This window comes from Chelmon rostratus, chromosome 9, assembly GCF_017976325.1.
Source record: "Chelmon rostratus isolate fCheRos1 chromosome 9, fCheRos1.pri, whole genome shotgun sequence".
In the NCBI taxonomy this organism is placed as follows: Eukaryota; Metazoa; Chordata; class Actinopteri; order Chaetodontiformes; family Chaetodontidae; genus Chelmon; species Chelmon rostratus.
The window spans coordinates 12,796,267-12,821,268 of NC_055666.1; the positions used below are offsets into that span (position 1 = coordinate 12,796,267).

Genomic DNA, 25,002 nt, shown 5'->3' on the forward strand with positions numbered 1-25,002 from the left:
TTGGGGAAAATGGAGAAAACTCACAGACATGAGAACAACAGAGGTTTGGATCTGTGGGTTCAAACAATGAACAGATTAGCTCAAAAGCTGATCATTTTGCATGTGAAGAAGTGTGACCTTGACCTGATCGTATATGCTCAGCATAATAAAACTGCGAAAACATTCAACATTCATGGGGGTACATGACTTCTTCAAAGAATCCAAGCTGTTTACCATGTAAAGCACAGGGGGGGGTCATTTTCAAACCACAGTGAATAAAACAGCAGATAATTATATAGATCCCGTGGTGGGTGGAATGATATCACATGAAAAGACAACACTGACAACATGGACCAGATGCAGAGCGAGGTTACTGTGCAATATTAAAAAAACACAGTTTGGTTGAGACTAGATGGCAGCCTTGGCGCACTGTCCTGACCAGTGGGTTTTGATGGTGAGGTTTAAGTATTTCCATCGTTCTTTAATATTATCATGTTTCATTTCTGGCTTTGGAGATGTGGGCAACTCAAACCTCATCATAGGAGCCGGACTGTGTTGTTGGTGCAGTTGCTGTGGAAGCCGCGCAGGGTAAACACACTTTTCTTTTGAATTATTAAACGACTTGCCTCGAGTGCTGAAAGTTATGTGGACAGACCGAAACCTGTGGTCAGAAGTGTTTTCACATTTGTTTGCACATGCACACTGTTCCCCCAGGGCGAGAACAAGGAAATGATGAGTAGTTTCTCAGATGTTAGAAAAACTCCAAAAAAAGACAATTTGTCTCTTCCTGCACTTTGATTTCCAATTTGTGCTGGTCTGTCTGGCCTGAGTTTGAATCTCAGCTGCACATGTTCCCTGTGTTGGTGTAGGTTTCCTCCTGCAGTCCTAAGACACTGTTCAGTTTAGGTGCACTGATAAGTCAGTTGTACATAGATGGGAAATAGAAGTGTGACTTTATTTGTGCATGTGCCAGTGCAGATTTTGTGACTTTTGGACAGAGCTGCTTTAACTAACTGCACTGTGGACTATAGTCATAGTGGTGGAGGAAGTATTCAGATCCTGTATCTTGGTAAAAGTACTGATACCACACTGTAAAAAATACTCTGTTACAAGCAAACGACCTGTAATGAAAATATTACTTCAGCAAGTATAATCCGGAAAATGCAGAAAAATGCCCCCATGACTGTTATATTATTAAATATTGTAAAAGCAGGATTTTACTGTTGTAGCTGGTTATGCTGGAGCTCATTTTTAGCTGTTTTGTGAAGGACTGAAACTAACAATTATTTTTATTTTGGATAAGTCTGCTGATTATCCTCTTGATTAATCAATTCATATTTGGCTTGTAAAAATTTAGAAAATAGCGAGAAAGGTGACACGATGCTCATTTGTCGAACCAACAGCCCAAATCTTCAAATCAAAGTTATTATAAATAAATTCATATTGGAACCATGAAGTTATTTTACATTAAAAAAAACTTAAACGATTATCAAAATACTTGCCAGTTAATTTACTGCCAGTCAACTGAGTAAGTGCACTTAGTTACATTCTGGTTACAGTTTTAATGAGATATGACAGGAGCTTTTGGAGGAGCTGTTTTAACTTTCCGTTCCATCTTCATAAATGTTAAAGGAAACTGCAAAGACAGAATTTTCTCAATTGATGCACTTTTTTCAGATTTCACAGAAAATTCGCTTCTTAAAATGACTGGATGGAAAACACAGCGGCTCTTAAAGGGGAGTGGAATTTAAAATTGGCAGAGACAGAAAAAGAAAAAAAAAGAGACAAAGGACAAAAACTAGAAGGAAGATTTAAATGGAGGCTCGTTTTTAAACTGTAAAGACCTGCTGGGGAACAAAACAAAAAAAAAGGAAACGTCTTTTCCCCGCCAGGTCAGCTGTGATGAAAAAGCAGCTTATAAAACATCTCGTCTCACCTTCTCAGGCAAAGACTGAAAACACGACTTACCCTTGGCCCGATGTCTCCTTGGTCACCCTGGGAGAAAAACAGGAAAAGAACAATTGTCAGCAGTTATTACCACTGTATACACTCACAGGGCAAGACATGCAAAAGAGCACCACTACTGCAGAGCAGACAGGCCTAAAAACTGATGCTCGTGTATGTGAAGGAAGCAAATCGAAGGTCATCTTTCCCAAAACCAGCTAAGGATGTCGTTATTTACTGTATGAATCATTTGACAGGCCACAACTGAGTGAAAGTGGGAGCGCACGTGCTGGGGGTTGTTGGTTCTCTGATGAGGATTCAGAGTTCATGCTCTCAGCACAGAGCTACTAGCATGATTATATGACGGGAGCCAATTTTCCAAACCTCAGCATCATCCGTCATTTGCAATCCCCACTCATCGGACTGCTCTGACAGATGCTGTTTCCTGCACTCGTGCTGTTCTTGCGGTTGTGCTTATCTGGACAATTTTTGCTTGAGTGCCAATAAAAAAAAAAAAAAATAACAAAAACGTGCACATACAATTGGTGTGTCCAGGAGAGACCGCATGCATGAGCCCCTTCTGCCAGCTCTTACAGTACGGTTGCTAACATCTTAGGCTGTGCAGAGGTTCACAGAGCAGGAAAACATCTGGCTATCATAGAGCCTCGCGAAAGGCCTGTAAACCTGTTTAGTGCCTTGACGTGAGAATGTGTGCATGAGCTCCTACATGACTACATGTAATCGGTGGCTCGTTTGATGGGCGCGCGAAGAAAAGGTGAGCGTGGGAGGGCGATGGAGGGAACACCTGTGAGGTTATGTGTGTGCTTGCATTTGTGTCTTTCTGAGGACGCCTGCCTGTGAATTCATGTGAGAAACGCATCCACACAGTGCATTGACTTGTCTAGCGGCGGTTTCCGTGATCCATGCTGAAGCATACCTTTTCTCCCTTGGGTCCGGCTGGTCCCTGCAGGACGGGGGAGAAAATCAGAGACAGTCGGTCAAGCTAAATCTGTTACCGTGTGAGCAACACGTATCACAGAACAATACATCTTCAACTGTACACTTGCAGAGAGCGTTCAGTCAAAACGGTAAGCCGAGACATTAGTACCACTTAATGCATCCGTGGCATCGAAACCTCTCAATCACAAGGCACTTCTGTCTGAGCATATTTCACAATAAGAGCACCACGGGACACTCAGGGAGACCCTCTTTTTGGGAGGTAAAAACTAATTTGCTGGAGGACATGTACTCATGTATAGTCTGTGAGACACTGACACACTGTGGATAGTTTGACGTTGTCTTGTGAAGACCAGGCCCACAGACGAGCTACTTCCTGCCAGTTGGGCTGTGCCGCGCCCTCGCCCGTCTCTCCGTCTCAGCGGTACAAGGACCCCACCACAGACCACAAACTGACTGACAGAGGCAGGCAGAGAGGACAACATGGAGACCTGCCTTCAGCTCTCTCTGATCTCAGCCACTGTCTCTCTAAAAGTGACCACAGTGAGGGGGTCTTAGCTCTTAGAGCCCAGCCACTCTTCATCAGAGGCTTTTTCATGTCTCTATTCTTTTCACTCATCCCAAACTGCATTTCACACACTCGTTCCCTCGTTCTGCTCTTATTCACGTCCCCCTGTGTCTAAATCGGCCATGCGATCTGCCTGGAAGCCTCCCCTCTCCCATTTGTTCCCCCTTTCCTCACGTCTCCTCTGTCTGGCAGACATTTTCTCCGGACTGGAGCTGTAATTGTGTTCAGGAGCGGGGAGCTGAAGAGGGGGTCTGGTGCAGAGGATAAGCAGGCTGTTAATGCGACTGGCCACATGATGACAGGCAGCAGCGTATCTCCGGCACTGCTCTCTCCTCCGGTTCAGGGCAAGCAGAGATTGGAGGTTTAATTCAAGTGACAACACGCTTCCTCACCTGCATTAGATGTGCTATAAGCGGGGAGGTTTTCAGAGCTTTTAGTTTCAGTTTAGCCTCTTTAATCTCTTTGTTCTACTGGCTGGATTGTCAGTGTACTAGTCCAACACTAGTCGGGATTCCAGAGTTTCTAAAGAGGCCGAAAATGTTGATAATATCAGGTTATCAGGTATGATTTCCAATTGATTCTGTGGTGCAGCCATAAAAACACAGAGTTTTCACTGTAAATGTCATATGTCTTCAATAAAAAGTTGGAAAAAGCTGATAGAAGACTATAAATCCAACACTGTAAATAAGATCAACCTTAAAGTACTTAAAGGAGAAACTAGAAGAAGCTGGATTTTAAAGAGTTTGTATAAATTTCACAACTGAGTAAGTTTGGATGTTTTTTTTCTATATTTTTAATGTAAGAGTTTCTGTTAAGATTGAAGGTTCATTGTTGACTTTCGAAACTGCATTTGACTAAAAAATAGATAAACATTTAGCACTAAGGTCCACTTACTGGAAGCTTTCCGGAGCTTATAAATAAAATATATCCACTCAGCATGAAGGCCACAAGATGTGCCTGAAAGCTCTAATTTCTTTATTTAAAGGTTTTCGTTCATCTTCGGTTTATTATGGTTCAAAAACCTTTACAACTTTATTTTTGTTGTGACAACCCTCTGTTTTGTCTCCCTGGCCATCACTGATCATCAAATCAATCATATTGTTCTTTCATCCTTTTTCCTCCTGCTTTCATTCCTTGAGTACAGAACCTGGGCCACTCTGAGGTCTGTGTCACACCTGCCGAGGTTTTACAGCAGACCCTCTGTGATGGGGAGAGTCCTCTTAAAGGACAGGCCCAGCGGGAGGTCTCCTTCTGCAGGAAACAGCAGCTTAATGGTGTTTGGAGAGGAGCCTTTCAAACATCTCTCATTATGCTGTGAGGGGTTTACATTTCTCTTCCCGCTCGTGGGCAAAAGGGACCAGAGAGAGGGCGGCCGGGGGGGCTTCGGGACACTATAATGACTTTTTAAAGAGCCTCTGTAGAGGTTATAAACTCCATTCTCTCTCTCACTTTTCCCGCTGGTGTGTAACCCATTCGCTCTGCTTCGCCTGTTTCCACACTACACCTGGGTGTGTCTGGGAGTGCGGCGGGGTTTCAGGGGAGGGGTGATGGATGGGACTCAGAGGTGAAGTGCAAAGGGGATGTCAGCACTCGGTTCAGTTGAGCCATGACTCCCCTGCGGCCGGGAGCCCTGGGATGACTTAAGAGGTGGAACAAGAAACAAGATGGCTACCGTGGGCTTGCGTCGTTCCCTTAGGAACAGTAAAAATGATTGATGAAGGCTTCAGGTCCATCACCTGTCTTACAGGCCAAATACCCACCTGGATTCGCAGTTAGAAAATCCTTGAGTATGAATTGCTTCACTTTAATTGCCATGTGTTATTAGACAACCCAAACAAGACAACAGGTGTGTGATGGTGTACCTGGCTGCCCTTGAGACCTGGTAAACCCTGAGAGGAGAAAACGGAGAGTCAGAATTCAACTACTGTCAGTCACCAAAAGCATGTTTTAAACATTTGATTATGGAAATACTCACTGGTTTCCCATCCAAGCCAAGTGGACCCTGTTGGAAGCCAGACAAAAACAAATGATGAAAAGACAGAAGTGCAACGATGAGAGCCATGTGGACAAAGAGCCATTAAATGAACAGCTTGGGAAATATGCTTGTTCACTTTGTTGAGACCGACGAGGAGATCGATCCCACCATCCTCACGTCTGTGCATCGAGTGCAGAGTTTGAGCCACAAAACAGCATAGCTTAGTTTAGTTTAGCAAAGAAACAGTCTTACATTAACCCCACAAGACAGTTTTGTTACAGATCAGGCTAGCTGTTTCCCTCTGTTTCCAGTCTTTATGCTAAGCTAAGCTGCAATTCTTTTAGCTATATAGCATTTAGTGCACAGACATGAGAGTGGTATCAATCTTCTCATCTAACTCTCAGCACGAAAGCAAATAAAAGCATTTAGAAAAAAAATGCAAAGCTATTCCTTTAATGTCTGGCTTCAGAAACATCTACTGCAACACTGCTGTGAATGAAAAACACGATTAAGACACCGTGAAGACCCTGTTTGTTTTAAATCCATCTTCCTCATTCATGATATCATAAACCGGCTGTTATTTATTAGTATTTCATAATTTGAGTCTCGTCTCTGCACCTCTCAGGAAACAATGTCAATGCTCTCAGCTTAGGAAAAACAATTAAGTGGATTTGGCAAGACAAACACATGAAGTGAGGACAGTGAAAAGCTCGTAAACAACAAAGAGCTGCCATTATTAGAAAGTCTGGGATGAAAAAGTAGGAAAAGGACAAAAGTTTTTTACTTTTCATGCAAATGTTCTTAGTATATCCTGCCCCATTTAACTGTGTGTGTGTGTTTGTGCGCACACACACACAGTAAGACTCAGATATTAAGAGGTTTCCAGGTGGCTGGAGTTTATAATTATTCTAAGATTTAGAGTGTGGGGTCCGACATGATGGACTGTGGGTGGATTTGGTCCAGCTGGATTGAGCTTCCACACGACCCCACATCTACCGTGTCCCTGCGTTTGTGGCGATGAGATAATCCAACAGGCGGTTTAAAGTTCCCATCCAACCATCCAAGTGCTGAAACAGCAGTTGAAGTTGTCCACTTTGTTTACCTCAATGAAAACAGCCGAGCAGTCGTTGAACCTCCTCTGCGAAGCGACGCTCGGTTCAAAGGCACAAACCTTTAGATCCCCACTTAAACAAAAAGGAACAGTCGGCTCTCGGATCAAACTTTCCAAAAACACTTAAATGTGATGTATGTGGTAAAGGCTAACGTTGACTTCCTCCTTAACGACCGTACTCAGTGTTAAGCTAACAGTTTTTACAGGGTCCCTCGAGTCGTGGAGTTGCTCGGCCCTTCCTGGTCCTGGTGGCTCTGCAGACTGGAAACCATCATTGAGGATCGTCCTCACTGGCCTTGGATGGCTTACATAAATTGGGCTTTTCTCTTAATCTGCTTTACAGGCCCCGTGGGTGCTGTCCCGCCTGAGGTCCTGTTGTGAAAACCTACCACAGTGTCATCGCTGCTTGCTTTGATGGATGGACAGTAGGCACATGAGCGTGGAGGGAAGAGGAGAAGCAGGATAGAGGGAATGACACTTTGGACCTGCTCTCATTAATAGTTTATGCGCTCATTTGCTGCCTCTTGTAAGTCTTGCAACGGGACGGCGTGGCTATAAACTCTCCTCAAAAACCTAAGCGGTCAGTCGGTATAAAAGATTTATAAAAAGTCTGGCAGAAAAGCCTTTGAGGCTCCTGATGTCTGTTTGATTTAGGGCCCCTTGTGAAATCAGCAGTGGGTGGTTGAGGCAGGGGTGGAACAAATGAGTGGGACCAATTGGACGGCTATAACTTCACCATGACTGTCTTAAGTTGAGAAGTGTGAAGAGTATAACGCTCTGTACTTCCCTATGCACTACAGGAGAGGCTGTAGCTTCACCACTCAATTAAATGCTGTGTTTATCATGTCAAGTGAGAATCGGACTGAGCCCACACATGTCCTAGCGAGTGTCCCCTCTGTGTCTCTGGATCTATGCATTGGTATCTGTGTGTTTGTGTGTGCGTGCAGTGATATCGCTGCATCTGGCAGCGTTTATCGGGGCCCAGCTCCTTTAGGACTCATCAGGATGAGTCGACGAGGTGTGCGTGGTGAGGTCATCGGCTGCTGCAAAGTCTGAACTGGAGCAAAAAACAGGCTGATTTATGGCCGCTAACAAGCCACACAGAGGCCTGTGAACTGTAGCTACTATTACTGTGTGTGTCTGAGAGAGAGAGAGAGGGTTTATTCTTAACAATAAAACCCTGCATCTAATATCTGGCAGCTGACAGTTGGCATTTAATTGATACTGTAACCTCCATGACCATACTTGCTTAACTGGCGTCCAATATTAGATTAAAATAAGACCCAGAAGAATTAAAGCTACCTGGGGGAATAACTCAAGCAACAATACAGCAGTCCAGGAAGCTCCTCTATGACTGTTGAAAATACGAGTCTTACTTAAATCAGCAACAGAGGTCAGAGGGAACTTTTAATGGAAGGGAAAAATGAGCCAGTCGGGTTTATATGAATAAGAATAAGAGTCGGGAACACAGCAGCCAGCGGAAATTGGATTTTGATGTGTGGCCCTTAATATATTCTGTGCTTTTCTTTCTGTACGGCTGCATTGTTACACTGCACCTACAGTGTGGTGCGAGTATATAGTGTCATGAGTCTGTAAGGCGGGAAAACAGAGCTGGAATTCAAATAAAAATAGAACAGGCCGGAAAAAAAAAGAAGCCGCTACTAAAACCTCTTCATCTCGTACCACAAATGGATCAGGCCACAGAATAAAAAGGAAGGAGGACGGCTAGAGGAGCACAGAAGGGAAAAAAAAGCGGGAGATTAATGCTGAGAAAAAGTGAGAAAATAGTCCCGAGATCACCACCAAAACCTCAAGTGAATGTGGGGGAAAATGAAATAATGCCTTTTTATGTGTGTGTGTGTGTGTGTGTGTGGCTGTTTGTGTGTATTTCTCGTCTACATCGCTATCTCGTCCTGCAGCGTCCCCTGGCAGATGGCAAAAAAAGAAAAAAGAAGAAGCTTCGACTCAGCATTCCCACAGATTAGATGGCTTTTAAACACATTTCTGGAAAATAACTTAGCCTGCAGGAGGGCATATGTCTGTGTCTATGTTTGTGTGTGTGTGCCTGTTTGCATATCTTAATCCCAATGAAACAGGGCGAGGGGTGTCTTTGCTGTCTTTATTGTGCTCCCTACGGTGCAGACTGGTAATTATCCCGCAGGGTGTAATTGTTGAGGATGCGGCGTGAAAACTTGGTGTCTGCACATCAGAGCAGACGTCTCAGCTAGAAACACATGCGGTGCAGCGACGTGTCGCACACATTCGGCTCAGCGAGCTTGATTATGCGACGGGGAGAGCGAGCGCTCCCTTCCCTCTCTCCTGGTTCTGCTTCCCTTGCTTCTCCTGCATCCTTTGATGTCATTATCTTTTCCTCTCTCCCAGTGATCCACCAAGCATCTTTTGAATAGTCCTCAGCCCCTCGTGTCGAGTTACTTCCACAGGGACGAAACCCCTTTGCCAGGGCTACACGAACGAAATTTGTGATACATGGCATCTGCTTCTTTAAAAAAAAAAAATACTGTCTGCATCCAGAACCAAAGAGCACAATAAAGCATACCAGAGCGCTGTGTGTTTGGGACAGAAAATTACTGACATGTTTTTGGGTGTCTGTCTGGCTTTAATCTTAGAGGCCTGGGAGGCTGAACAATGGAGGCCTTGGCCTGTTTCTGCTGAGCCAGGCCCGCTGCCTGTCACAGACTGGCACTTTCGTATAAACACGCTAGTAGCTGGGCACGCTGGTTACTGTGCATATGAATAATCAGCTAGTGCGGGTAGGTGTGTGTTTACCCCTCTGCTCTGCCCTGTCAGTCTGTCTGACTTTGATTGTTTGACAGTGGGAAGGCTCCTTTCTGAAACTCAAACCCCCTCGCCTGTGATTTATGACAGGAAGACGTGGCGGGGGGTTACATGAGGAGAGAAAACATACATCAGCACGCACAAAAACGCATACACACTTGTCATACTGTTATGCATGAGATACACACAAACCGCATGTCATTAACAGTGTTTATCATATTAGTAATGCTTCGATGGAAGTGGACCGCCGCATGCATTGGTCTGATGAACCTAATGAATGTGAGACATGTGTATGCCACCTGAATCAAGTTCAGCACATGCACACTCACACAATGGCCAACACAGCTTATATAATATTATTCAGTGGTGGAAGACGTACACAGATATTTTCCTAAAGTAAGAGTAGCAGTACCACAGTGTAGAAATACTCTGCTCCAAGTAAAATTCAAGCATTAGCAACAAAGTATACTTTAAGACACAGAGTAGATGTATTCATTATGGAGAAAAGCCCATTTTAGAAAAGTGGGTGTTTTATAATTGGTTTATAATATTTGATGCATGAATGTGTTCATGATGTCGGGTAGCTGGTGAGTTTCAGCCAGAGATCAATGAAGCCTTATCTGAACCTATAATAATACCTCATTACTTTTGCATTGGTTGTATTTTATGTAGTTAATTTCAATCTGCAAAGCAAAGTTATTAAAAAAAGGAGCAGATAATTGAAATACTCACAAGTACAAGTACAAGTACCTCAAAATTGAGAGAATGTACTTAAGTCCACCACAGCTATTGCTGCGTTAAGTCTGTTAATTGTGTGTTCATGTGTACAGTCAGAGAGCTGCTGTGGGTTAAAGGCTTCAGTTGGACATAATAGGGGTGAAAGAGGGCAGGACAAAAAGTGCTGGAAGGCGATGTGGCTGTTTGTTTTAACAATGGGAGAATAAAGAAAATTTGCTGGCACAAGTCACTGGCACAAATCAGCACTGCAGCGCTCTCTGGAAACTGACTTGACTCATTTGCGCTGATGTGCGCATGCCCTCTCCATATGAGCATGAGCCCACGTGAGAGATGCTATTGGTGTGAAAACATATCACACACTCACACACAGGCGGTACCTGTATGTTTATCCTGGCGAGGACCCTCACTGACAGAATGCATTCCTTAACTCCTTTCCTAACCTTAACCATCACGACTAAATGCCTAACCTTTACCCTAATGCTAAGCTAACACTAAGCTAACCATAAAAACAAAGTCTTAACCTTCAAACAGCCCTTTGAAGTTGTGAGGATCGGACTGACTGTCCTCACTTTTCAAAAATGTCTTCACTCTGTTGTCCTCACTATGTAGCAAATACGGAGACACACACACACACACACACACACACTCTGACCACTTCCACAGTTCTGGCCTTTGTTACACAGACCTACATAAACGATGGGTGGTTGGATGGAGTTCACACACATCTGCACATACACATACACAAACACTTCTACCCAACAGGAAGAATGGCCCTTTTTGAGCTTTGGAACTTGATCATCTCTGCTGCTGCTATATGAAATAATGTGCTGTCCATGTTAATTGCCAGCATGATTAATCAACTGTTGTTTCACTGTAACTTCATATGGGCAGCTTCCTTACTCATCATACCTGCATGTACGCGTCATAACAGGAAGCTGCCTCTCGCACTTAGCAAGCGGAGCTCCTCTGGTTGTAAAATTATTTCATCTGTGTAATGATAGAGCTTTAAGGATTGATTTCATTACAATAACTCGCCTGTGAAGGATTACCCAGATTATGCAGCTTTGATGTAGAACAATACATCATCTAATTAAGCAGATGTTTTAAAGTTAAAAACGCTGCAGTGTGCCACAACTTTGAGATTTGCGATGAAGACAGTGACAGAGATGAACAGAGTCACAGGCAAATAAAAACAGAGCGTGCACACGGTCCACCTGTGTGTAATTAGCAGCAGGCATTTCCCGTCAGGAGGGCCGTGCAGTGCCAGGCAGGCTGGGAATCTGACTGGGAGCGAGCCCCATGGGCAATGCACTTCCCCAAAGAATTCCCAGTGAGACAACGTACGTAACGACACAAGTGAGACACTAAGTGGGTCGCCATGGCAACCAGACAGAGGAGGGTCACAAAAACCATGCAACACAAGGACCCTGCACGCGCTAATGTTTCATGTGCAACTGCACACCACGCAGGACATCCAGTTATGGAGCTCTCGAACGGTGAGGGCGTGTGTCTGTATTAGACGCTGACAATTTGATGATGGCTGAACCACAAATCAGCAACAGAGCCATGAGCCGTTTTTATCCCAGCAGCTGTGGACAGGGTCAGTAGTCTGACCAGCCACAAGAGGCCGCTGTATCTCTGGATAACGCCAGAGCTGACTCTCAGTCCTGTGGCGCCGCACGGCTCTGGTGGAAATCACTGATCTGCTTTGCACTCAGTAGTTTTGGATGTACACAGTTGTATTATTCAAACATCAGTAAAGCCCATTTAAAAGCTGGGGGCTATGATTTGAGCCTCGTGGATGAATGTTTTGCATTTTCACTGGTAAGGTTTACACTCCTGCGGCTTATGTTTACTGATCGTATCTTTGTGTTTATTGCTCTTCATGTTTACTCATTTTCACAGGTGCGCTCAATATGTTTTATGTCACTGTTTTCTGCAGCCAGTTAGCTGTAACGCTTCAAACCGCCTATGGGAGAAGAAATCGCAGCACTCTTGACAGTCATACGTCTGCGTGTGTTTAAACACAACTGTCTTTGTATGTGAGTCACTTCTGAGCCATGGGGCAGGATACATCACTGGTGAAGAAGCAAATGTTGTAGGTTGCAAGAAGAGGCAAGGAAACAGGCGATGATTAGAGCGAATGTAATTTCTTCAACGGAAGCAGAGGAGGAAACAAACAGAGGAAAAAACCCAGAGAGAAAACAGACTTGATTGGGTGAATTGAAGAGTGACAGGATAAATAATAAATCAAATTTACCGGGTATCCATCCCGTCCAGATTTGCCCTGGTGAGGTTAGAGATTAAAGCATGAAGCATTGAGACAGGTTAGAACAGAAACCAACAGCTGCACACAACACGCTGTATATATGTATCACATGATCTGGCACACTTTATTCTAAAGGGGGCAAGTATTAAATGATACACAGGATCATGATCCAGTTTTTACTGGTTCATACAAAGACTTTGGTTTGTGAATGAATTAAATTACTACAGCTGATAGACTTGAATCAGACTAATTGCACTGTTAATTGGTGCAACAGCCGGTGACTCTCGGGCTAGAGGCTGGACTTTGGGTGTTCTCAGGAAAAGAAATCGTTTCAAGCACGCTTAGTGTAAACCAGCTGCACGGACAGTTTTCTCCAATAAAACCATCCCTTGGATTTTAAAAATATCACGCTGTTCCGCTCGATTATTTTTGGAAAAACGCTCTGGTGTGTTTCAGAGCAGTTGCCCCTCTGAGCAACACCTGACCAAAAACCTGATCTCAGAATTTTAAAAATATAATCAGAAATGGGTCATTCTTTCCAGCCAGGTCGCAACATTTAATTTTAAATAAAACAAAAAACAAAACAAAACAAAAACAAAGCTGAAGGCAGCAGCGGTATCCAGTTAGTACACGACTTTGTGTATGTGTGTTTTATCTGCTGTTTGTGTGTGTGTGACTGCAGGAGTTATAGCCCCACAGAGAAGAATAACTCGCTGCTAACAATCCATTGCTCTCTAACCATCGTGAAACACACACAGATACAAGCACACACACACACACACACACACAGCTCCCAGGTGGTCCGTTTATTGCTGTGTGCTGTGGATGCACATGTGTGGCTGAGTCTGTGACAGTTTGTCTGTCTGCGTCCATGTTTTACTGCTGTGGAGAAAACCATAGCTTGCACAGTGAAGGATAATATATCGATTTGTGTGTGTGTGTGTGTGTGTGTGTGTGTGCACGTTTAATGCCAGAGGAAAAGTACTGTAACAGCTCTATGTTCAATATCTTATCAGTTGATTTTGATACTACCTGGACGAGATGATATTGTACTTACAGGAGGTCCTGCAACAGAGAAAGAGAAATCAGGCATTAGAAAATGAACTCCAAATGTCCAGTGAAGCACAGCGTGTGTGAGTTAGAGCAACCTCTGGTTTGTACAACAATCAATTCCTCGGAAGAGTGGTCCGCAACAGAAAAACTGCACATGCAATGCGGTTTGTTAGATGATGACTGTAATTAACCACCTAGATATGGTATAGAACAAGCTCATTAGTGCCGCAGCAAATGGAGTTTGCGGTGCAGCTGTTATGATAAACAGACTTCTGGATAATGGGCCGTGTTTTTTGTATTACGATATGAAGTCATGTCAAGACGAGGCATAGGACAAGAGGGGGGGTCGGGGTTTGCTGGCAAACTGTGTAAGTATATACAAGTCTCTGAGATTTCTCCGGGGCAGACTTTCAGATCTGATTGAAATGCCCTGATGTTGTGCCTCAGCAACAAAAAGTGCTCTCTGCTTTTCATGGTTATTCTAACCAAAAACAACAGTAATGATCAAAGGACTCCTCGTTCTCAGTGGTCTTGGTCTTAATCGAATAGTCTTAAAAAAAGAAACCCTCTCTTCAAAGTCCAAGGCCACTAATAAACCCCAACAAAGTGAATGTATTATTTTGTCATTAAAAGCTTTTACATTGGTGATTGGTTTAAATTTATCTGATCTAAATTTAAAACCAATCACGATGCTGATATGTGATTGATAACTCAATTACAGTCTATGGCACAATTTGGAGCAGCGCCACCACTGCAGTTCTGGCACTGGACAGCTCATTAGCATGGACGCAACACTGAACATCTACATAAACTCAAGATTGAAAACAGACTCTCCTCTGGGAGAAAAGTGGGATATTTGTGGTGTTTTGTTACTATTTAAACACACAAAACGTCCCGCCAACGTGACCAGAATCTATGTGAGCCTGGAAGTTGGCTGTCTGAGTCGAGGGAAAGGGCATTTTCTGGGACGATAGGAGGAGAAAGAGGGATGAAAACGTGAAGGTGGTTGTTGTTAGAAGGCCTGAGGGAAAGAAGAGGAGAGAGGTGTTGGAGTTTATGAGGCATGAAGACCAAGTCACTCAAGTTTAGCTGTGTCTAGACGCCAGATAGGTAAACAACTGCACGCTGGTTACACAGCCAGGCAGTGAGAGCAGCTTTAACTATTGAACTTCAGACAGGTGTGTGAAAGTGTGGAGACAGAGAGAGAGAGAGAGAGGGAATGACAGAAACACGAACAGAAGAGAAAAGGAAAACAAGCCAAAGAACAAATGGAAAAAAAATGGCGAGAGTTGATGGAGGAGACAAGGGGACATTTGCTTAACTACTCTGTCTGCCCTCTTTCCTGTTATTCAGGTTTGTGTTTTGGTTTCTTCTCGCCACTCTCATTTGTTTCTCCGATAGAATGAGAAAAACCTCTTCTGGTCTCGTAAAAAGTCGTCCTCGGCGAGAGGATGGCGCAACATCCTCTCCATGCCACCTACCCCCGCTCCATAACCCGGGCTGCAATGTGAGGACGGACGCAAAACTAAACAAGAAGAGAGGCGACGTAAACAGGACCACATCGGCCTTTTCAGACACAGGCCATCCTGCAACAAACAGCCAATGAGTGTCCTATCTTGGACGAAACCTCAACAGCGAGCCTTCTCGTAATGATAATCCTCCGAAAGACCGAGAGGTTGAAAATAAATACCGCCCTGATGAAAAACACTGGTCCTGGTGATCGCCTGAAAGCATCACAAAGCTCAGCGGGATTTTCCTAATCCATACTGACCAAGAGGTAGCTGGATAGCTAAGAGAAAAGTGCGGTGGAAGCCTATATTATTCTTATTGTCAACAAATCCATGAAAAGACCAAAACCAGCCACCATTGTTGTCCAGAAACGATTAAAAGCACATCAGTGAGCCACAGCGTTGCACTGGGTCAATCCCACATACTGTCATGCTGCCGTAAATAATCCCAACCAATAATCAAACCCGGCAAATACAACTTTAACTCCCCGTTTGAGTAACGTCTGCTAAAAACGACAGTGCTTGGCTGTTAGAGGAAGTGACCGAGCCTTTTTAAAATAGAACTATATATTTGTGACCTGTATTTAAAAATTCATGCCTTCAGTAGGAATCAGTGGGCTCGGAGCCACAGAGTTGCCGGGTCAGAAAGTTCAATAAAGAAAATATAAAGTTTTTACAGCCTTGTTCTTTAGCAGAAAACAAAGTTGGGATAGTGGGATTAGTGTTTGAAACAGCTCATCATTATACATTGTAAATTTATGTTAAGTAAACTGAAAGAGCAGCTTGCAAAAACTGATTTCAAATACATCACACTGCTTTAATAACTCCAAATGAAGCATCTTGGTGCGCTAAAGCAGAGCAGTAAAGGCTACTGGTGATTTGTCCTCGTCACAGGAGCAGGTCTCATCTACTAAAAATTCACAATAATGATTCACAACCAGATCCGAAGTTTTCCCATCTGACACATTTCCTGCAGAACAGCTCCAGTCCTGCAGGTTTTGATAAAAATCGTCTGAGAGCGTCGCGCCACAATTTGGTGGAGTCAACACTTAATAAAAGCCATTTAAAAGGAACATGACTCAATGTTGTTGAACATCCGCTCTATCTGTCATGACGACCTCTGGCGTAACAAGAGTTATGTCTCGGCACTGTTTTGGTTCCTCGATGAGTGTTTTGCGGTCTGCGTGGGGAAAAAAAAGCAGCACAATAATGGCGGGTAGCGATGTTGGCAAGGGAGAGTCTCATTAGGGCCGTACTACTGCAGCTGCTACCGCTCTGAGAGAACGACTGACATCTGGGCAAAGTTAGCGCAGCCACATGGGCAAGGTTAGCGTTGTGTCGGCGCATTTAGCGAGGGACGGGGAGAAGGGCCAACTGCGGCCCGTCATCCACCGGCCTGACTCACGGGTCGCTGCTTTTACAAGCCCTCGAACTTATTCAGTCAACCAGGAAAAGAGAGGGAATGTGGGAGGAAGCGAGAGTGGTGACAGACATGAAGAAAGAGTGTCTTCCAGGAAAAGAGAGGAGGGAGGAATGAGCAAACAGAGCAGGTGGTGGGCGTCACTTACCGGGTTCCCCTCTTCTTCCCATCCTTCCACGCTTCCCTGGAGGCCCTGTGGAAACACACAGACAGAGCGGTAAATCCCCCAAATCAACACTGCAGGGATGAGTAGAGAACAACGGAGCATCACTCGCTGTTTAACTGCCGTTTGTCATGTGTTGTGCCTGGCTTTACGTTTGTGTGAGCTGGCATCGTGCTAAAATATCAGACAGAAAGTGAAGCGAGGACCGATCAGATGCTAGAAATGAAAACAAAGTGAGAGCAAAGATCCAGATCCAAATGCGCTGCATGATTTTATTTCTGAACAAGCTGGACCTTCAGGCATGTTTGGCTGAACACTAGGTTCATCAGACCCCTTCCTCATTACTTGGGCTTCATCCAGCCTCCGTCCTCTGACGCAGCTGGTACCACCTTTGTGGTAAAGCGATTTTGGCTGTTGATGGAGAAATCTGGTAAAATTGTGAGAAACAGCAGGAGGGGCTGTAGCGAAACCAGGAGATGATGTGGCCAGAGAGAGGGCCGAACTAGAGCCTCAGACCTCATGCTGCTACTAGACCATGAATCATTTCTCCACTGCTGCTGATTTGCGTCAGTGGTGTTGTTGTAAGAGATGGTGCCATTAACTACACCCCAAAAACACAGGTTTCTGCCCAAGGCCCAGAAAGATCATCCACCCCTCCTCTTTGGTTTACTTTAATGTTCGGCCTGTCAAGCTTTGGATTCTCCACATGTTGAAGCTGTGTGCACAGTGCTGTAGTAAGACTGATAATCTGCATTCAAATTGATTTTTTAGACTTTCAAAAAGACAACAACGCTGCCAACATTAGCATAAGTAATGCATAAGTGGAGTCACTTCCACACACATCATCAGCTAAGTAGATTGTCTTGTGCAGTTATGGGTTATGTAAGAACCATAACTGCTCCTCCCTGCAGTATGAGGACAGTTCTGATCCTTTATTTCCACCTCCACACTGATCATCAGCAGGTCGGGATGCTGGCTCCGTCTTTTAGTGCGACAGAATGACTGCAACAGGTCAGCCGAAGTCGAACAGTAAGAGGCTGATGATGCTAGCTGCAGCTGTCAATTCAGTTGGCAAAAGCTTGCTGTGTGCAATCAAAGACTCATTGTTTCAAGCATTTATGAGAATTTGTAAAGCTAAGTCTGCCAACATCACTGTAAACTGCAGATATTGCACGGAAGGCAAGAAGGCTTGACAGCTGCAACGACAGCAACTTAAACCTTCAGCTTGCTTCTCCGTGGCCTGAAACTCTCCTGCAGGTAACGCCTCACTTTCTTTCTCTTTCTTTCCACGTGCCCGTCCTCCCACACTCAGTCCTGCTCTTGTAATGAAATGGGAACCATACCGCGTGCTGGTCCTGATGCTAAGTGGTTGTGGCTGCAGACATGTTTTCCCTATTGTCATTATTGGGGTTATTGTAGTGGCCTAATCACTTCCTGACTCTGCCAGCCCTTTCAAAGAGAGCTCAATCATGCTCCTCCACCTCCTCCTCATGTCTACCTCTCCCACTTTCATCCTCCTTTCCCTCCTTTACGCAGCAGCAGCACGCTATTAATGACTTTTGAAATTGAAGGATTTAAGAGAGAGATTAAAAAGAGGCAACTGTTGCCTGTGCTCAAGTTAAAGACTGGCCCAGTCTTGAGTGACCCGCTGAACCAGAATTTTAAATCTATTGTTTCTTGTTCTTGATCTGATTCAGTTTGCCATCTGTAGCTGCTGCCAGACTGCATTGGCAACCAGAGGAAACCATTTAAAACGTAACAACGGAGAATGAGTTCAGCTGTGCACCTACTGACTCTCATTTAAAATCTGTGTTTGAACAATTTAAATAATTTAACACCTCTACACCGTGAAAACCTCAGACACAGATGCCAGCTAACACACACACTCTGCCAGCTGCTGCATTTATATTAATACTCTCCATATTCCATAGTGGGCCCTGCTTCAGCCCCCGCTGCCATAAACAGCATTGTGGAGCTCTTCTGCTGACGGCCGAGGCCTGTGCAGAGAGGGCAAGGGATTGTGTAAGGGAGTGGTGGGATGGGTGGGGAAGACATTGGGTTTGAAAAATGAAATGGGAGGGACAGAGAGGAAGCTATGCTGCAGGAGGATGAAAGATGGCAGGTCACAAAAAAACAGCTGAAGCGAGTCAGTGTGGATGGATGGATGGCTTCACAGTCCCGTAAAAATCCTTGTACAACATGGTCACTGGCCATTTAAAGTGCCTCCTCAAACGAGGGTATACATTATAAGATATGGGTCACCAGGGGCCGTGCCTGAGCTACCTCAGGCCTTGAGACATAAAAGGGAGCCGTTGGCATGTCGACAGGTTGGCTGCCAAAACGCTGTAGGAGCGGGCGTCAGAGTGACTGAAACGTGGGCGTGTGATTGGCCCTGAGTGGCAGAGTGGAGGTGGGCGATGGCAAGCTGATGTATGACTGGATTGACTGGAGGAATTAATGGGAAAAACAGCAACACTGGAGAGCAAAGTGTATGCGTATGTGTGTGTGTGTGTACAAGTGTGGAAATAGCTCAGATTCCTATTTCAGGAGAGAGCAGTGGACACACACAGCCCACATAAACACACACACAGACACATGACGTGACTGAGGTGTCAGTCTTGTCTTCCTGTGTTGCGGCGGCACACCAGGGTCAGAAAATGTCGCACAAGCACACCAAAATAGAAACAGCATGTATGTGAAGAGAGAGAAAAAGAGAAACTGGAGGATCATGTTTTAATTTCAATTTGACTTCCTTTTCCTTCTTTCTCTCTGGAGGTCAAAGGTTATCAACATCAAAAGACGGGCGCACAACTCAAAGACAAAACAAAGCTCCTTCTCAGAGCCATCACTTGTTTCTTACAATGTAAAGCAGATGGGAGGATGCCGAAGGAGCAGGCGGTGGAGATAAAAAAAGACGTGCGAAGACGGGGGGACAAAGTGGCGAGCGAGGAGGCCGTCCTTCACTGTTACAGGTGTTGAAAAAGCCCCAAAGAAAGAAATACGGACCTCCACAAATGTCAGAGAGTTCAGAACGAAAACCACATCCTGCGCATAGATCTCTCTGAGGGACAGCGCCGGACACAGGCGGGCTTGCTCCCCCATCAGCTGTCATGAATATGAATATTAGCATGTAAAGAGTTCCCTGGAAACGGCATGATAACACACACACACACACACACACTGCAGTGAACTGGATTTGAACTCGGGTAGTTTTATGTACATGTTTGCCTGAAGCATCTGTATCTCAAGCTGACCCTAAACTCCTTCTCTATATGTCGGGGCTGGAAAGCACGCGGTGTAAAGTCGGAGCCAGCCAGCAGTCACCGCTCAGGACTCTAAGTGTGTTTATGTGTGTGTGTGTGTGTGAGAATGTCAAAAAGCTGAGACTGAGACACAACACACACACGGATCTCTGCCTGGATTCAGCATCCTTCATCGTTCCTTACGTGGGATGTTTTAGGCAGCGACTCGAGGGAGACCCCTACTTATCACAAACCTGTGTGTGAGCTCACACACACGCACGCAGGCACAGACACACACAATGAAGACTCACATGCACACACCACAGCATATTCAGCGTTCCTGCTGACAAGTGCAATCGACCTGAGCGCAGCCAGAAGCAATTTCTCCATCAACTGGTTGAAAGTATGTCCGCGCGTTAGAGACCGCAGCCTCCCTCTTTCACTTTCTCTCACTCTTTCTTCTTCTTTCAAAACATTTAGGGCAACAATTCCACAGCAAATGTTACCAAATGTATCTCAATATGCTCCCTGAATCTACACCACCTCAACAGCACACACACACACACACACACACACACACACACACACACACTCCCTTCCGTCCTCCATCTGCTCTGTCTGTTTCTCATAGCCCTGGCTCGGCTTGATTTAGCTACTGTGACATTTCTCGCAAACAAAGTGCTTCCAGGGAACAAAGCGCAGGATTGGTGGAGCAGACCACCCCCACCCTTCCCACCCTCTACTTTTTCGGCCCCATTCTGTTTAACCCAACAACTGGGAGCAATAAAGAGCCAAATGAAAATAGCAGAATGTGATACTCTGTACACACAACCGCAGGACTTAGATCCATCCATCTATCCATCTACCTCTCCACCCATTCACTCCTCCTCTGCTGCATGTCCCCCAATACTGCTCCTGCGAGAGGGGAAAATTTAATTCTGAAGAAGAGGAAGGTGGGGTGGGGTGGTGAAGAGGAAGGGTGTAAGTAGAGAAGGTTAACTTCTTGCTTCCATGTTAGCTGCAGGCAACCTTCTGAATGGTATTTTCTTTTAAATCCCAGTGGCAGATTTAATGTCTCCTTTAATTACGATCAGGTTGGAGGTGTCTGTATGCAGCTGTCCACACATAAAGACAAAGAGCAAAGTAGTTAAAGTTAATGGCTCTTTGATACGTATGCTCATGAGACAGCTTTTTATTATACAACTGCAGACAAAGAATGCAGCATTTTGCCTCAAGAGTTGCTGCTTATAAACAGCATTTGTCTGAAATTACAAATTGAGTTGTTTTAATATTTGTCAATGAATGTATTTGCTCATAATGAGATGTTTAAGTCAGTCGCAATCATAAAAAATGTTTTCTGATCTTGAGATATGATTGTTTGGACCTTTGGTCCTTCTCGTCTTTGTGCAAATGGGGACAGCTGTTAATCCTCCTCGTCTGAACCAAAACCACTTCTTCCCAACTGTCTCCTGATCCGTCAGCGTTTCCCTGTGTTTGTCCAACTTTCGTTCCAATAAGATGGAGGACACATGCTGAGATGTAAACAGCAACAGAGAGAGAGAAAGACAGCGGATGTGATTCACATGCTGGTGATTCATTCTCCAGCTGCCCGGCGTCTCTCCTGTCCTGGGTCAGGCCCGGTTCAGTGGCTCAGACGGGGTCATATCCATGTAGCCTCTTACCTGTGACCCAACCTCATCCCTAGTCTTCACATGCTAGAGATGTGGATTTGCACCACATGTGTGCAAGGTGTTTAAATGAACCCATAATATCAGTGTTTGTGTCTTTTGCTCACCTTTTGCACCAGATGCGGCCATTAAACACTAAATGTACGACATATCACGGAAAATGTTCCTCATATCGCATCGTCACATTTGTGATTTGTGCAACAACGTCAAAAAGAAATATTTGTTCCATTTTCTTATGACCTGATTAAAACTCACCTTGTATGACCAAGTTGTACAACTCTAACAACTTATATCGTAATAGACTAATTTTGGATTTGGGAGGGTAGTGCTGCATAAAAAGTACTGTCAACACCAATTACATCATTTATTTTTATAATAAAGCTGACTTTACATTATTAGTACATTTAATGGATTAACTTTTGTCTTTGGGACTGCTAGCTGAAGTAATCCTTCATTTTCTTCAGAATCATGTTTACAAGCAATAATTATAGAATAAGTAAAAGCCAAGAAGTATCAAGTTTATAAAACAAACCAAACATTTGGGTTAAGTTTCTCAAACTGACAAAAAAATTGGCTGTTTGTAGTGATTGATGCCAGAAGGAGGCAAGTTCAGCAAATGGTTCAATATCTCAAAGCTGATAAACCACCACCTGTCATTCAGAGCAGCAATGTACTGGCTGTAATAAATGCACGCATATTTCCTACACAGATTTTAGAAACAGAAAGTGAATGTGAGTATTTTTTTCAATTAAAAGAAGTCATCATCTCTAATATTTTGGTCCCTGGATATTTCTATGGTGTCTAAATCCACAACCTCAAACACATCATTATCATGAAGTCTTGTGTGTGTGCTCATCTAGTTTGGACTATACCTCACCGGCGTGGCAGGTGAAATGTGCTGAGAGAGACAGTGAACACTCCTGCAAAGGTCACCCGTGATTGGGAAATAAGCAGGCGAGAACAGTACCGAGACGACCTTCCTGTTTTACTTTCAGTGTCAAATATTGCGTGCTTGCAGAGGGGATTTCTCTGCAGAGGCTGTCTGAGAGTGTGTTTGCGTCATGGTATGGATGCCTTTTTCATGCCCATGCGAGTGCGACCAGCATGTAGTTGTCTTGACACGCTTTGCCGGGGCTGAGCGACGCTGCTATAAACCCGTGTGTGTGTGGTAAGTATGCATGCTCTCACCGCTGGAGGGTTGTTTAGGTGTTTATGTCTCATTGGGTCGTAATGAGCTCCATCTATGAAAAGCTCATCATGCCTGGCTTTATTTGGGTTTCTATAATTTCTGACGACTCACTTGTGTTCTTGGTGTGATTATGTGTTTACAATACCAAGTGAATATGCATAGGTTGGGACAAAGGAGACCCCCACATTGTGCATCCAACAGGTGGTTTGCGTTGAGTGGCAGGCTGGTGTTGAAAGGCTGCCTTGGCAGTCACTGTGTGTCACAGCTAATGAGAAGAGATGGCGGAGACGGGCCCGCCCCCCCACACAGAGAGACAGATGTAGTCAAAACAACGAGAGGGCCCCAGCAAAACACCGCCGGGATCAGCCGAGCACAGCAAATAAGAGCAGATCACAACAAAGTGGACCGGAGCGCCCAAAGTTCAGCAGCCAGGAGACAAAAGCTTTGTCTGTAGGTGCTACCAGCTGTGTTTCAGGGCTCAGAGTGAGGCAGAAAAGGCAGTGTGAGCATTGAAAATCTGACTGTTCAGCTGAGGTGGTGGGCCACCCAGGTCAGGACACATTCCTTCAGATAATCACGGCCTAAACATTAAACACACTCATTAAACCGATGAATAACAGCCACTGTGGCCAAATTTGTGGCTAAATATAAATGATGAAATGAAAGTATGATATTCGCCCAGTAAGAAGCCTTAACGTTACCGAAAGCTACGTTCACACAGGTCTGTGTTTTGGGAAACACTGCAGGAAACTCCTGAAAAATGTTGAGCGTGTGGGTGTTTGGAGTATGTTATGAGCACATGTTAATACAAGCGCGTCTGCGTTCTTTTTTTGGAAAGGCGGCCCATGCGTGACGATGCCTTAAATGAGTTGATCCCAGATAAACAAACCCTCCTCGACGGCAAGTGAATCACACGCGTGCGCGCTCCCGCTCAGATGTGTGTTTGTTGACGCTAGACATGTTGGCGTGTATGGGAGGCTCCTGGGTGGTACTTCCATTAGTTAGGACTGTAACCACAGACGCTGGAATTTGGGTACTCGGGAGGATTTTAAGCGAACAAACACACTTGAACAACCCCAGCTCCTCGACACACACGCCCATCCTCAACGGCTTCAGCGTGGAGAGAGAAATACCTGCACATTTTTCATGTTACTCTATTGGAAGCTGTTCGACCATATGTGATTTGAGTGACACACTTACTGACAAACCCCCTGTGACCAATCGCCTCACCTCAGATGTGGGTAGCAGTGAGTCCCATAACGAATGGGTGACGTGCCTGGAGGCAAGGGGACAGCCGCCACTGGTGCATCGTCTAGGTGAGAATAAGGGTTACGTTTGTAGATCGGATCAGATCGGGGCTGTGAGGACTTCCAAGAAGTCTGGAAGTGTGAAATCCAGTCCTCAGGGAGAATAAACACGAGGGTTAACACACACTGGCAAACAGGTAGAGTGGGGATTAAGAAAATACATGGGTCACCTGAAGGAGCAAGGGCCTTAACATGGCAAGGTTGAGCCTTGAACATCCAAAGTGCCAGACTTCCTTTAAATGCACTTAACACAAGATAAAAGCACCAGAGCCTTTAATGTGACGTACGTCCGCAGCATCAGTGTCCGCGGCGGTAATTTGACATGGATATTTTGAAGTGTCGGTTTCGTCCAGTGCCAGTCTATGTCGAATGGTGGTCTGTAACACGATAAAATGCCCTTTTATCTTTGAATCCCTTCTTCATTCATAAAATGTGGTTCTAGTTTGCCGTTCTGGAACGTGTTAGAGCAAAACCGGAGAGCTGGGCATGGCGGGAGCGGGGGCGGGTCTCCGAGTGGAAAGGAATAAAGAGAAAAGTGCACTAATCACCATGACTTGAAAACTGCAGCATTTGTGTGTGTGTGTGTGTGTGTGTGTGTGTGTGGCTGTAACAGAAGACAATGTGTGGGCCATGGCTGAGGAAACATGGTGTGAAAGTTCAAAAGGGAGCTTTATTCCAGCCTTCTTTAATCCCAACCGATTTTCTGGAAAGAAACCCTCTGCCTTTCCTTCGACTTTCCTAAAAAAAAAAACAAAAAAAACCAAACAAATTCCAGCCCTGGTTCTTCGTGCAATTTCTGCCGAGTGAAATCAAATTTAAATCTCCACCATTATTTCTATTAGTTCTCTCATTTTTCATAGGTGTCTCACCCCTTGTGCCCTTAGCCCTTTCGCTAAGCTAGCTCCCTGTTCTGGTTTCTTTCTCCTCTTCTCTCACACCTGAAACAGACAGGCTAATAACAGCCTGTGTGGACGCTGCACGCCCGGTGGTTCATGAGTAATGGGCAACATGGTGCAGGTAGTCACAACAGTCGTGACTTGGTGTGGCGTGATGCAGGAGAGGAGGGGCGTTAAACACGACAGGTCCGACTGGTCA

At 44.8% G+C, this 25,002-nt stretch overlaps 1 protein-coding gene across 7 annotated transcripts in view; it reads right to left on the bottom strand.

The window, feature by feature from the left end:
- The window catches only part of LOC121611339 (collagen alpha-1(XXIII) chain-like), a 116,482-nt gene that overhangs the window by 16,551 nt on the left and 74,929 nt on the right, over nt 1–25,002 (bottom strand). For 5 of the 7 annotated variants that reach the window (XM_041943847.1, XM_041943851.1, XM_041943852.1 and 2 more), the window contains exons 3-9: nt 16,467–16,511; nt 13,395–13,402; nt 12,329–12,355; nt 5,424–5,450; nt 5,311–5,337; nt 2,861–2,887; nt 1,948–1,974 (exon numbers count right to left, since the gene is read on the bottom strand). In XM_041943847.1, coding sequence (XP_041799781.1) covers nt 1,948–1,974; nt 2,861–2,887; nt 5,311–5,337; nt 5,424–5,450; nt 12,329–12,355; nt 13,395–13,402; nt 16,467–16,511 — 188 coding nt within the window. The remainder of the gene's footprint in view (nt 1–1,947; nt 1,975–2,860; nt 2,888–5,310; nt 5,338–5,423; nt 5,451–12,328; nt 12,356–13,394; nt 13,403–16,466; nt 16,512–25,002) is intronic. The other 2 variants (XM_041943849.1, XM_041943850.1) reach the window with 1 other exon arrangement.